Source organism: Gymnoscopelus microlampas (genome assembly GCF_963454915.1).
Source record: "Gymnoscopelus microlampas genome assembly, chromosome: 15".
NCBI lineage: Eukaryota > Metazoa > Chordata > Actinopteri > Myctophiformes > Myctophidae > Gymnoscopelus > Gymnoscopelus microlampas.
The window spans coordinates 32,834,894-32,848,926 of NC_139952.1; the positions used below are offsets into that span (position 1 = coordinate 32,834,894).

Genomic DNA, 14,033 nt, shown 5'->3' on the forward strand with positions numbered 1-14,033 from the left:
ATGATATACTTTTTAAACCTCAACTTATTTGGTTTTTGAATACATACAGCAGAGCACACGGGATGTGTGGCTAAACAATCACATGTGAATGAAGGCAAATGTTCCATTTAACATTCCCTCTGCTTGGTTGGTCATTCTGAATGAAACTGTACATTCCTTCAGTAAAAATAAATCCCACTGTAACTTCAGTGTGGGACCATTATTATATATTCTATGTCTATTATATATAAGCAAACATTAGTTGCAACAGAAGTTAAGTGCTTTGAAAAAACTACTGGCCCATACAATACTTAGGCCCACAGTATATTAAACTAGTTGATAATGTGCCTTTTTAAATCAACTATCACTTTAAGTTGGCCTGCCAATATGAACATTTTTGACACATCACTGTTTCTGAGAATATAAGGCATTGTTCTGTTTTACAACATGGGCCACCTTGGAATTGGTTTGTAAACCTACTTCTCCAGACACTACACCACTGAGTAAAGGCACTTACGAAGAAGTTATATGGCTGCTTATATCTAACCTTTATATTTGACCATCACTTATAATACTTCTACAATACATTATGATATTTGCTGGCTTGTAAGTGCCTAAATGTCTCCAATAGGCCTAGTAGCTATTGTTTTGGTACAACCTATCTTGTTATGGTTCAGTTTGTCCTTCAGGCAGCTACAGTATAACTATGATCTCTGCCCTCTGCCCGAGGCAGAACTACCACTGACATGAGTGTTAATGTCCTTCTGACCATGATATCATGTACATAAAGCATAATCACCACCACCTAGAATATTAACTCGACTCCTATGTGCCTCATCGATTGCTAATTGATCCAGAATTCCACGACAGCACTCTCAATTCTCTCAATTCATGAGAGATTTCTGAGAGAAATGACCATCAAATTCATATTCAATAGAATTCTGGAATGCCACTGATCCAATCCAGTCATTATTGAATGGACATTTGATTATGCTATACAACAAATAAACTATAATATGATATTTAGATATTCATTACTCTGTATATATTTTTAAGAAAGAGTACAATATACTGTTGACAGATATTGTCTCCAAGTTTTTCTCATTCCACTTATACCTTTTGCAAACCCTTTTTACTCATATTTGTACTTGGAATAACCTTTTAATTGGTGAATACGAATATAAGGTATTTTTCAATTTGGGCTCTAAAATTGGGACATCTTAGAGCTAAATTCTTATATTTATTGGCATGACAGGCAAACCTACATAGAACATGTTTTCTTAAGCAAAAGGTATCAGTGAAGAGCTGATGCCTCAGAATAAAACAATAAAAAATCTAGTGACTATTAAATATAAAATACTGAGGGGAAAGTCAAACTAGACAGATGTGTGCTCCTCAGACACAAGGACGCTGCAGGGGGAAATAATACGACAGAGTCAGACGGTGCAACTGTTCACAGTTGTGGTGAAAGTCGTTTTAGGTGTGCGCTGTATGGAGGCCCCTCAACCTGCGATTACAATTTGCTGACGATTGTTGGATGTTGCTTTCATAATATACAATATTCATTTATTAACTCTCTCAGTGGCAATGAAATAAAAAAATATGTTCTCTAAACTACCAGCAATTTTTTTATTTTTCAAAGTAAAAAGAAAGTGCTTAGGAAGCGAGATACAGCCTTTTTCAGTTATAAGTTAAACAAAGAGTGGATGGAGCTGCAAATCTTCAGATAATGATATCTTTTGTAAGAATGGGTGAATGTAATGCACATGTAAAACGTAAAACACTGTTTGGCCCCCAGGTGTTGCTCCAATCTGCACCAAACCTGACAGGCTGACACAAACACTGTTCATGGGTCTGCCATGCACACCATTGCTCCGATCCTCACCATCCTCACCTACTGTAGGCACAAATGCTGTTCAGGGGTCTGCCATGACAATTGTCACACCAAAAAACCTAAATTGCACACATATAGGGCACTACATCAGCGTTACAGCATTGTCTAACATTTCAAATAGCCAAAACTGGGTGACCATTGCTCTGATTAGTGCAATATAGGACTGTATTTGAAGGCCGTCCTGAAAATCTAGTACCATAAATGCACCATTTACTATTTTACTACAGCATTGCACTGCAATTTTCTTTTGGCATAAGGCATCAGTCTTTATTGTGGCCACTTCACACTACAGAGTGACCAGAACTAACAGACATCACAGTCATGGTGTGATGACCATCCATGGGCAGAGAAATGCAAAGAAAGCAGTTAAACATTACTTCCCCTTATTAAGTGTGAAAAGGTTCAACAATTTTTTTGCGGTGTAGCATGATATAAGTGAGCTTTGAGCTCTCTTTCCAGGACAAGGGACCACAACTCACTTGATTACGGCAAGGTATGTTTAGACTAATTTCTCTTATTTACAGCAATATTTAACAGGGAGGCATGAATAATGCTGTTGTACTCTGGGACAACAGAGTTCAAGTTTCCGGTACAAGTCAAAGTTTACATACAGTACATACAGTACACATACATGTACAGTGTAGATGATTATAAGAACAGAAACGACTTAAAGAGACTTTTTTAAGGAGGGAGCACAACATATGTGACGGTTTTTGACGGGCGGACAGTCTTCTCGGGCGGGCTCATTGTCCAGCAGAGCTGAAATGAGCAAATGAAAAAAAAATCGTCTAAAATATTCTAAACCCACTATAACAATCTGGTAATATCAGGCTACATATCACTTAAATGTCCGAGCTTAACTCGGCATGTAAATATGATATACAGGAACATAATAAACAGGAACATAATGGTACGTATGACAAGTTACCTACATTTAAATGGTATCCATTCAATGCAGTTGTAGTGTATTGTTGGGAGTTGCTTCCCAACAATACTCATCCATGCGGCTCCACATTTATTCAGACTTTGGATTCACGAGTCATTGACAGTGTTACATTTTCTGATTGGTATCAGTTGCAAGGAAATTTGGATGGTCTATAGAGCTTTGTAGTTCATCGGTATCTTTCAGTTTATGATAGATATCTAAAAATTGCCTGAGCAAAATCATTATTGTGCCCACCAGTGACATTTTTTTGTTTCAGCATGCACACCTTGGTTGCTGTGCTGCTTTTGACCGTTCCTGTTCTTGGTCAGATCTCTGACTTAAATGAACAATGGGACGATTGGAAAACGGAGCATCAGAAGATTTACCAGGGTCAGGTAAGATACTAAGAATACTATTCACTCATTTGGTTTCTTTCACACAGGTGAAACCTGGGCACCATGAATGAAAACAAATCATGCTGTGTAGGCTAACTGTTTTAGAAACAATCAAATATATATCATGTCATCTTTGAGGTCCTGAGTCATATTTATAACTTTTCACTTCACCTCCACCCAGACATATAAGAGCAAAATGGCAAGCTGTGTGAATATAAACACTTCAGTGCTAGTGAGAGCTCAGCACACACACACACACACACACACACAATTCACACACCAAGGTCAAGGTTATTATAGTTAACTAATACTAACAAAATAACGAAAACCACAATTGAAAAAAAAATGTAGTTAACTGGAATAAAAACAAAAACGAGGCTTTACAAAAAAAAGATAAATAGCTGAAATTGTATTGTGAGTTTATAAAACTAAACTAACTAAAATCATAGAGACAATGTCCTTAGTTTTAGTCTTTGTCAACTCAATACCCAATATTTGTCTTTAAAAAATGCAAAAATAGCCAATCAACAAGCTCACAACACATCGCCATGTGAGCTTGTAGATCTGCTATTTTTGCATTTTTTTTAGCTTGTTGAATCTCACCCTGGCCCTGACTACCCCATTTTACAATGAAAAACTAATAAAATGAATAAAAACTAAACTAAAACTAAGCCTTTTTTACAAAATTAAAACTAAACTCAACTAGCAAATCATTCACTGGAAGATGCATTGCCACAAAGTCACTAAAGAGAGAGACAGGATGTTTTTCCCCTCAGGCTAACGGAGCCTTGAACAATGACTAAACCTGCCGGGTCATGAGCATTTTTTCAAATATTTTCAGATTTCAATGTAAGATTTAATTTGAAAGTTTACATTCTGTACTTTCCATAATCTACAAAAATGACCAAGGTCTACATGTGGCACAAAGTGTTGGCTCTGTCTTCAAGTTCAACCTGTAAATAACTATTTGGCTCACAACAAAGTTTCTATTCTCATTTATTCTCTTTTTTGGGGTCAAATCTCTTGCATTCTGTATATTGTACTTTGCACATGCTTTTACTGCTCCATGTATGCATATTCTGTATATCCCAGTTACATTATTATTCCATTTTTGTGTATATTCTTCTATTGCTGCTGAAGTACTTGTTTACTTATATCTGTTAATGTCCATTATATATATTTTTTGTTTTAACACGTCACACCAACATTTCACTGCACATACCTGTATGAGTGATACACTAAACCTCTTGAATCAGTCAGTGTGCTTCTTGTTTCAGGATGAGATGGTCTACAGGAGAATGGTTTGGGAGAAGAACCTGAAGCTGATACTGAAACACAACCAGGAGGCCTCAGCAGGACTGCACACCTTCACCATGGGACTCAACCACCTGGCTGACATGGTACGTCCCCCCCCCCCACACACACACACACACACACACACACACACACACACACACACACACACGCACACACACACACACAATTTTATTCTACATACACTCATGCTTTAACCATTTCCGTTCATAGTATGGACGTTGTCTTAATGCCATCATGTGGATTAGTTACAAAATATACTTTTAACTATGGAAGTTAAGTGCACAGAAAGAAGAGCAAATAACTCATTAATGGGTCATTGAAAAATGTCTAAAACAGAAATGTCACACATATTGCATATATTTATGGACCCATTTTGTTTTACCTATGAAGACAACGGAGGAGATCAACGCACAGCTGAATGGTTTGATGATGGAGGACGACGAGGACGACCAGCAAATTCATTTTGACAACGTGACCTTCAAGCAAGCAGGGAGACTGCCTAAGAAAGTGGACTGGAGAAAGAAAGGGAGAGTCAGCCGAGTCAAAAACCAGGTACACCACTTTGTGAGATACTGTATAAGGGGATAAGCCACTTAGCGTCACTGCAAAATCCTTAGAGTGGGCATGTGTATATTTTACAAATAAAATACATTGTATAACACAACTCATTTTGTCTATGACCCTGTCAAGATCCAGTGTGATCCAATTTGGTTCTGAAAGGTCTCTATTTCTCTCTTCCTCTTTTGTATACACAAACACAAAGGGAAAGTGTGGGTGTTGTTGGGCATTCGCCGCTGTGGGGGCCCTGGAGGGCCAAATGAAGAAGAAAACGGGGAAACTCATCTCCCTAAGTGCCCAAAACCTGATTGACTGCAGCAAGCAGAACCTCGGCTGCAGAGGTGGATGGCCGTACAAAGCCTTCAACTACATTAAACGCAATAGAGGCATCAACTCGGAGAGGTCTTACTCCTATAAAAAGAAGGTTATCTTACTTTTTATTGTAAACAAACCCTTTTGTTGAGCTTAAGCATAAGCAATGCATAACCATGCTGCCAAAAATATACTAATTGAAGACATCTTAATCTCAAATTAATTGAATTAGAATTCTTCATATACGTATGTACACTACAGTATACAGTGAATGTCTTATTTTTTAGCAGTAATTCATTGGTTAATAAATTGGTTGTTCCTTGGGATGTAAATTGACAATAAAAAATAAGTTAAATTAACCAAATGTGAGGGTATTACTTACAGTACATTTGTATGGTGGTCATTGGACATGAGAGTAAAAGTTGAATTATATTATAGTATGTGAAAATGTGATAACACAATAAACACAATAAAACACATCTGCATTTGAGGGCAGATGTTATAGAGTCAAAGCAAGGGATATGGCATGATTCTAATTAGTCTTGTTTGGATATGTCACTTGCTTAAGGAAGGGAAATGTCGCTATTCCAAGAAGGGGAAGGCTGCATCCTGCAAAGGATACCGGTCCCTTACCCGTGGCAGTGAACGTGCTCTGAAGAACACTGTTGCAAAGGTGGGGCCAGTGGTTGTGAGCATCAACGCCCATCTGAAGTCTTTTCAGCTCTACAAAAGAGGTATGTTTGAGACAATACACATATAACATGACTGTACTCAAGTTAGGGCCAACCAGTAAGCACTCAATAGTAATGTAGCTCTGTGCTCAGATGTTTGGCACAAAAATAATTGCCTGTCCCTTTCTTTTTTTGTAATGTTATACCACTGGAGCTTCTGAAGGAAAAATGACTAAATAAAATGAAATAAAAAACACCTGCCCGTTAATTACATATGCGCTAGTCTGGCTATGCTGGATTTGCAGTCTGGTGCCCCCTTTTTGTCTCTCATGTTTTGGACAATGTTTAGGACAACTAGACATGCATTTTGAGCAGACCAGGGCTTGATTTTAATTTGTAGTGTTTTGAGACAATACACTATAGTGAAAAAGACCAGTGTTATGAGTTATCATTGGTTAAGACATTTCTGAAAAGCTTAATTTTAAAACTCTTCAAAGTTTTAAAACAGTACAAAGACCCAGACTAATGTACGTATAGGTAATTGATGGAGCCCCCATTGTGATGTGACAGCACCATATGAAATGTCCACACAATTACAAGTTCAGAGCAGAATGGGCACTTGATCTCTAGTATTGACATCAAGGTTTACTACAGCTACAGTCGCTGCAGATTTAACAGAACAAATGCATGTTGTAGTGCAAGGGTTCCCAAACATTTCAGGCCGCAACCCCCAAAATAATCATATTTGAACCCGCACCCTGACAAGCACTTGGAATTGTAGGCATACATTTAGTTTGACTCGGTTCCACAGATAAATATTGTGAAAATAGCCGAACTACAAGCTTGTAGATCGGCTATTTTCACAATGTTTGCCTCTAAAAGTAATATTTTACAATTTGGGTGTTAAAAGTCATGAGTGAGGGAAAAAAGTTGCACATTAAGCTAATCATCTGGGGACCCCCCAAAATCATTTGGGGGGTCCCCTGGGGGTCCCAGCCCCCAGTTTGGGAACCACTGTATCGTTACAGTGCGTTTTCATCTCCTAATGTATGACATTGTTAACCAATAGGAGCATTTTGAACCATATTGATCTTTAAAAGATCCTGCCGCTCCAACAACAGAAATCATGCTGTACTAGTGGTGGGCTACGGTACATACAAGGGACAAGACTACTGGCTCGTGAAAAACAGGTGAATAAGTCATCTTAATGCTAACAAGTTCTAAGGTCCTATATAGATTTTCTTTTCTTCATTCTGATAGGGGGTTATAGATTCCCCCCATTCTGATTCCAGCATTCCAAAGCCTGAACAGAAAAATAGGATTCCTACCTGGGGGGTCCTCAGAGTTACTACTACACCAAATCTTTGAGTTATAAGCTTTGTCTTGAGCTACTTTTGGGACGTAGCATGTTTTCAATGTCAATCTAATCATGTATTTATAATCAAACATTCACACTGAGTGTTGGGGAAATGGGGAGCCAAAGGCTACATCCGAATGGCCAGGAACAAGAAGAACCAATGCGGCATTGCAAGCCGCGCCGTCTACCCCTTAGTGTAATGTTGGGAGTCTGTCACCCAGCAATTATCAGGGGACTGCTAGCAAGTATAAAATATTTTCAATAGTGACTTTTGTGCTGGAAGGTTGCAGTTTGTCATTTTGTTTGAGCTCATAGTGTGTTCACAATGTACTGTGTTCATTTGCTTTCTTCTTTTTGTAAATCGTATACATGCAGTGTTAACGGTACGGTGTGTGCATATTAGTTTAATGATAACCCTAAATGGTCAGCATTTATAGGCAAGTTTATCAAACTGAACTTGGCAGTGGAACACCCACCAGTTCAGTTCTCATAAGTTTAAAATACCTTATTAAATTAATAAATCAGTATGTTTAGGGTACAGTCACAGGTTAACAAATGTGAATTTTACAAAAAAAAAAACTGTGGCTATTCATAATAAAGACATTTATTTTATGAACATTCATTCGTTCGTATTCATTTCTTGAAATATAGCACAAACGGATTGATTCTGAATATTTGCCGCAATATCAATTCCACGTTCTATGACCCTTTTTATCCGACTACTGGAAAATTCAAGAAAATAACCTGCATCTTTCTCGCTCCACAGCAACACAACAGGCTGTTACACACACACACACCATTGCCCACATGTAGCACCCCGCCTCTCACTCAGCTCTTCTCACTCAACTTGTCTTGTTTGCTCCACATGAAAATAGCTGGCACAGTTATAGTTTGCGGCTGTTAACTTGCTCGACAAATGTCAAAGGCCTGTGTGCTTCCTCTTTTCCATACAGAAGAGGAAAGACCAATATTAACTGAATTTAGCACATTTGTTGCTAGGAGGATGATGATAAGACTATCAGAAATACATAGATTATGTTTATCTTTTTTGAAAATAAGGTATATACCCTCAACCCCTCATGGTGTCGATTTAAAAAAAAATATGTTTACTTCATGCTTCAAAGAGTTTTTTTTAATTAAAAAAAAAAAAGTACACGGCCTGTGTGGCCAATACAATCGCATGGGAATAAAAGCAAATGCTCCATTAAAAACAGCAAGTGATGTTTATGGGAGCAGTGGCTGAACTGTGTGCTTCGTCATTCAGAATACTGTACATTCAGTACAAAAGAAAAATAGAGCCCACAGTCCCTTCAGTGTGGGACCATTGAGGTAAACATTAGCTGAGGCAGAAATGTTTTAGGTCAGAAAAGTTACTGTACCAAATGATGAAAACGGGATCAAACTACACAAGCTTGCATTTCTATATTTAGTGTAGTGGCCAAAGACAAGATGTCAAACTATACATTTAATTGGTGGATTGAGTAAAGGTAATTTTCAGAGCCTCAGACTGAGAACTCCAAATTCAGATTTATTTTCATGACAGGCAAAACGTTTTTGTAAAAAGATAAGAGCTGATGCTTCAGAATAAACCAATATTAGGACTACTAGTATTGCCAGTGATGTAGAATTCTCAGCAGCTGCAACCCAGGTAGTCATGCTCTTAGGAGTTCTGCTCTTAGCATTCCTAAGCCAAGAATTTGATGACCGGCCGATCAAATTATTGGTTTAGGAATGTGACAAACAAAACTCCATGTCAGAATTCCATGCCAACCATCTGGCTCCTTTGATCAGTTCTGTCCAAGAGAACAATTATGCCCGTCAAAAAACCTGCAGCCAGTGGCCTTGAAGCCCTGCCCACTAATTTGTTTTCTCTCATGACATTCATAGTCAGCGCCTTTGGCTGTTTGGTCAAAACCAATATGAAACAAATATATGCTCTGCCTAATGGGGCAACAGGGTCACAGTTTAGGAGGGCTTTGAGGTTGCACTCAGCCATGTTAGACAGTCCAACAATCTGCTCAAAGAGCCAATTTCACAATTTACCTGGCCCCGTTACATAACAGGTTGCCTAAAGATGTTGCCATTAAACACTTGAACCTTACAGATGGTCATTTGTAGATGAGAAATGAAACCTTAAAGCATGAGATTCTTTCCCCAATCACTGGGATAAATACATTTATTTGAATTTATACAAACCCCCCCCCCCCCCTCCTTCAATCAAGCACATCCAGAAACCAGGCTGCCCCATTTGATCACATAATAGGGTAACAAGGGTAGAGGGCGATGCCACACTGGTTCCCAGCATTCCTTGCCATTTTGATGTAGCCTCTGTCTCCATAGAATGTGCCCCAACTACAGAAAAAGAAAGTAAAAGCACATTTTAAAACAAAGTCTAATGAAGCAGTCAGATTATTCAGCCTTAGGTCATGTTGGAAATGGGAACGTTAAGTAAAGAATTCCCATTAACATTTTGGTTAAGCATTGGGGTGTCCAGGGACATGGTCACACTAAAGTGAAACACAACCAAAACTGACCTGTTCTTGATGAGCCAGTAGTCCTGTCCACCTTCAGTGCCATACCCCACTGCTAGCACTCCATGATTAATTTTATGGGTACATGTGTGATCTTTATACACACCTGTTGAACGCAAGTCATTAGTTAATTAAGTTAAGTCCTGCATTAACAGAAAACAGTTTCCTGAGCACACACGTGTACTATAAAGTAATCAAGATATTATACCATCTATAAATCAAATATTGTTATACTGACAATTCTAGTGGTGAAAATTATGTTCAAGTCTTTCTTATAGCCTTGCACTCTGGCAGGACTCCATTTGATATATTTGACATATTAAAATTGATGTAAGCTCACCATGGCGGTAGAAGACAAATTTAGGCCGGGAAGCGTCGATTGCAACCGAGATGGGCCCAATGGCTGCCAGGCCCGCTTTCAGTACAAGTTCATCACCCTCAGGTAAAAAGGCATATCCGGAGCAGTTAGCAGCTCGATAATTAGGTCTATACTTGCAGCGACCGGTCTATCAAGAGATGGAATTGTACCAAAATTTTATGAGGTATCTTACACCCATAGTTCATGTTTATACATGGCCAAATGAAATGCTTACAATCTCATTTTCTGCAGGTCAGCCAGTCAGTGACCTGCTACTGGCTTCAATTGCTTCCATGCTCAACCTCAAACTCACCTGGCCCGTGTATGGATAGGCTGCATCAGATGCAATGCCGTCATTTTTCAAGACGTACTCAAAGGCGTTGGTCATAAAGCCACCGTGGCACCCATGGTTGCCGAATTTTGCAGAGCAGTCTACCAAGTTCTGAGGGCTGAGTGACATCAGGGTGCCAGTGGTTTTCCTCAGTTGACCTTCCAGGGCCCCAACTGCACTGAAGGCCCAACAAGAGCCACAAGATCCCTGCAACATTCAAGTTTACAAATAACTGCGAGTCCAAATATTGCATCTAAAAAATATTTTGTAACTACACTGCCGACACGTGAGCGTTATTTTAACTACAACATTCCAGGCTTTACAGTTTCAAATATTACTAATCAGGAGAAGACATAAAAATGTATGAATTGAAAAGATGTAGCTTTAAATTGACACTCAGGATTTTACAAAACAAACTTTACGGGATATTCTGTGCTGCGATGTGAAAAGTACACCCAGGTCTCCTACCTGCATTTTGACCTCTGTGACAAAACCTTCCTCTCTCCAGTCAAACACGGGGGGAACAGAGCTATTGACCTTGACAGGAGACGGCCATCTCTCCAAGTCAGCTGGCACATGGGTTCCAGTAAGCATATTGAGCTCGTCTGAGGTCTGCCAGTAAAAAGAAACCATGTGCAACATTGATCATGTCCTGTGCCATTTGCCTACCATTAGTGTAACCCCTCTAACCCGATTTCACTACCTAAACGTGTAGCCATTTAGACCACATTTCATTTCAAAGATGCCACTGTTTAAATAGTTTAATATGCTAAGCAATACTCACCAAGTCTCCAAGGTGGTTCATTCCCAACTCAAAAGTGTGTATGCCCAAGGAGGCTTCTAGGTTGTGGACGTCTATCATTTCCAAATTATCCTCCCAGATATGTCTGCGACCAAGCTCCTCAAGCTGGAAGGAGTGCATATTGATTAATCAAAAGACAAATATAAACTTGGCATCACCCTCTGTTCCCACTGTGCATCTTCGAAACATTAATACCATATTGCCACTAATAATGCAACAGTAGACATCCATTGCAGATGTAGAATTGTCTAGGACAGTGGTTCTCAATATTCAAAAATAGCAGATATACAAGCTTGTACATCTGCCATTTTTGAAAATATGAATATATAAAATGATAATTATTTTTTACATAAATCTTCTCCTGGGGGTCCTTGGCACAAAACCTTTTCAAATGAGGGCCCATGGGCAAGTGTGTCAATTTGGGGTCCTTGACATTAAGAACCACTGGTCTAGGAATAACCTACCTGATAAGAATACACTTTATTGTGAGTCTTCTTCCAAAGTTCCCAGTGTTGATCAAGTCCTTTGTAGTCCAAGGCCACTGCAAATCCACACATGAGGGCGAGAAGCAGGCTCCCAACCATGTTTGACTCTGAAAATTCAAGTTTTGGGTTTGAACCAAGTAGCTCAAAAACATTGGCCAACATGGCTTTAGTACACCTATACCCCAAGCTAGTGGTAGGCTACAGACAGCTAGAACCAGGTGATATGATCAAGACACTTGATTTCAGTGCTGGGTTTAGACCCAGATAGGCCTGTCACAATTATTACAGAATTGTCTGATCGCAATAGTCGCAATTAATTTTGCATAATTATATATAATCGTTTCCATGTACATTTCTTTTCCCCACACATTTTCAAATATATATATATATATATTTTAAAGCACAAGCTTACAACGCATCACTTCATAATGCATTGTAAGCTTGTAGATCAGCCATTTCTACACGTATAAAATTAATGTCAATTTCTTTGTATCTGTTGTTTCTTTGTCATGTCTGCTCTGTGCAATATTTGATCATGAAGCCTAAAAAGGCAGACAGAAATAAATGTATTCATGTTCCAATGTTCAATACCAAACACAGAATTAAATTAATCGCAATTATTTGAGTGACAATTCATCTTCAACTTAAATTTGTAATCGTGACAGCCCTAGCCCCAGACATGCAATAGGCCTAAATGCTCTTGCAAGGTTACTAGTCTAAGGAAAACGTATCAAAGTCAAAGCACTAAATCATCATTTGCTGTCGAGATAACAGACCATAAACATGTTCAGCAGACAAACCAACAAAATTAACAAAACACTAGCTATCATGTTTGTATTACCTTGTTCGGGGCTCGCACTGCTGTTTTCTTAAAACAAGCTGACAGACAGTTGCACAACTATTTGATGAACAAACAATGGAGATCCTTTTAATAAAGGTGGACTGGCTGCGCACCTGTATGTGATCTGGCCTAATCAGGCCTAAACCCTATAGTTAGTAGTAGTAAAGTAACCAAGTATATTTACTCAAGTACAGTACTGAAGTACAATTTTGAGGTATGTTTTACCTTACTGGTGATAGATCTAGAAATATGTATTCAAATCATATATCTGATAAAAAATATTTCATTTATGGGTGCGTTCGGAAATTACGCACCGGAGCACACTCGCCTATTAGTTTGTACTGGCCAGTGCGCTCAGTGCTGTGTTTTCGAACGCACCCTAAATGTGCTTGTTCGTATTTGTTAGCCAGCCTGCCTCATATGTGACAGTTTGGTTGAACTTCCAAGGTCCCTCAGGCAGTGCCTGCAACTTTGTTTTTGTTTGATGGCTCCTACTATAATCAACAACATTAAGATAGGAGGTTAACCTTGTTGCCTCACGGATTTGTTGTTTTAAACATTGTGCATAAATGTCACCACAACCCTGGTTGTAGCCGATCTACAAGCTCACATCAACTGTTGCCCCAAAAGAGCATGTTTCTGTTTATCTTGTTAACATAGATAGTAGACTCTAGCAATTGGAATTCATGTAACTCTTTTGGGCTTTACAGTCCACCAGTCCATCAGGTTTCAGGTTCCTTAACAGACATTTCATAAACTATGTAACTATAATCAAACATCTTATTATAGCACCAATAGATACCTACAGTAGCCTACACATACACATCTACAGGATTTCAGGAGGTCAACTTATTTTCTGCTCGATTCATGTGAAAAGTGCTGTTATTCACTCTATCAAAAGGTTAAATTAATAACCACTTTTTCATGCCACACATTTATCAATATTTAGACTTTATTAGTCCAAGTAGGCCTACGTTGATCTACATTCATTATGTCACAACAACACAGAGGCATCATTTCATAAAAACTAGAGGGTGGCAACTGGCTGAACAAAATTGCCAATCTACAAGCTCACAACGCATTGCTATTTTTCTCCCATCTGTAATGACATGCCCAAAATAAGGTTTCCAGTTTTAAAGAGATTAATGAATATGGTTGCAGAAATAAAACAAGTGTCTGTAAGTGTCTGATTATCTGCAAAAAGAAAAACATTCAGAGGTGCTTGGAGGAAATAACGATAAAAGTCAAGATCTGCATTTTTTGGTCAAATGTTATAG

The 14,033-nt window shown here is 38.6% G+C and overlaps 2 protein-coding genes across 2 annotated transcripts; one reads left to right on the plus strand and one right to left on the minus strand.

Annotated features, from left to right (window-relative positions):
• Positions 1–3,076: 3,076 nt before the first annotated feature.
• LOC311061744 (cathepsin K-like) lies at positions 3,077–8,026 on the plus strand (the record flags this gene model as incomplete). Its single annotated transcript, XM_084080436.1, has 6 exons — positions 3,077–3,193; positions 4,471–4,593; positions 4,901–5,062; positions 5,274–5,470; positions 7,173–7,241; positions 7,521–8,026. The coding sequence occupies 6 exons, from the start codon at positions 3,077–3,079 to the stop codon at positions 7,606–7,608; spliced, it is 756 nt and encodes a 251-aa protein (XP_083936562.1). The 3' UTR covers positions 7,609–8,026.
• A 1,634-nt stretch (positions 8,027–9,660) lies between these two features.
• Positions 9,661–12,014, minus strand: LOC311061745 (cathepsin S-like; the record flags this gene model as incomplete). Its single annotated transcript, XM_084080437.1, has 7 exons — positions 9,661–9,760; positions 9,943–10,045; positions 10,280–10,445; positions 10,611–10,835; positions 11,097–11,240; positions 11,413–11,535; positions 11,895–12,014. 7 exons carry the CDS (start codon positions 12,012–12,014, stop codon positions 9,661–9,663), a joined length of 981 nt encoding a protein of 326 aa, XP_083936563.1.
• Positions 12,015–14,033: the final 2,019 nt, after the last annotated feature.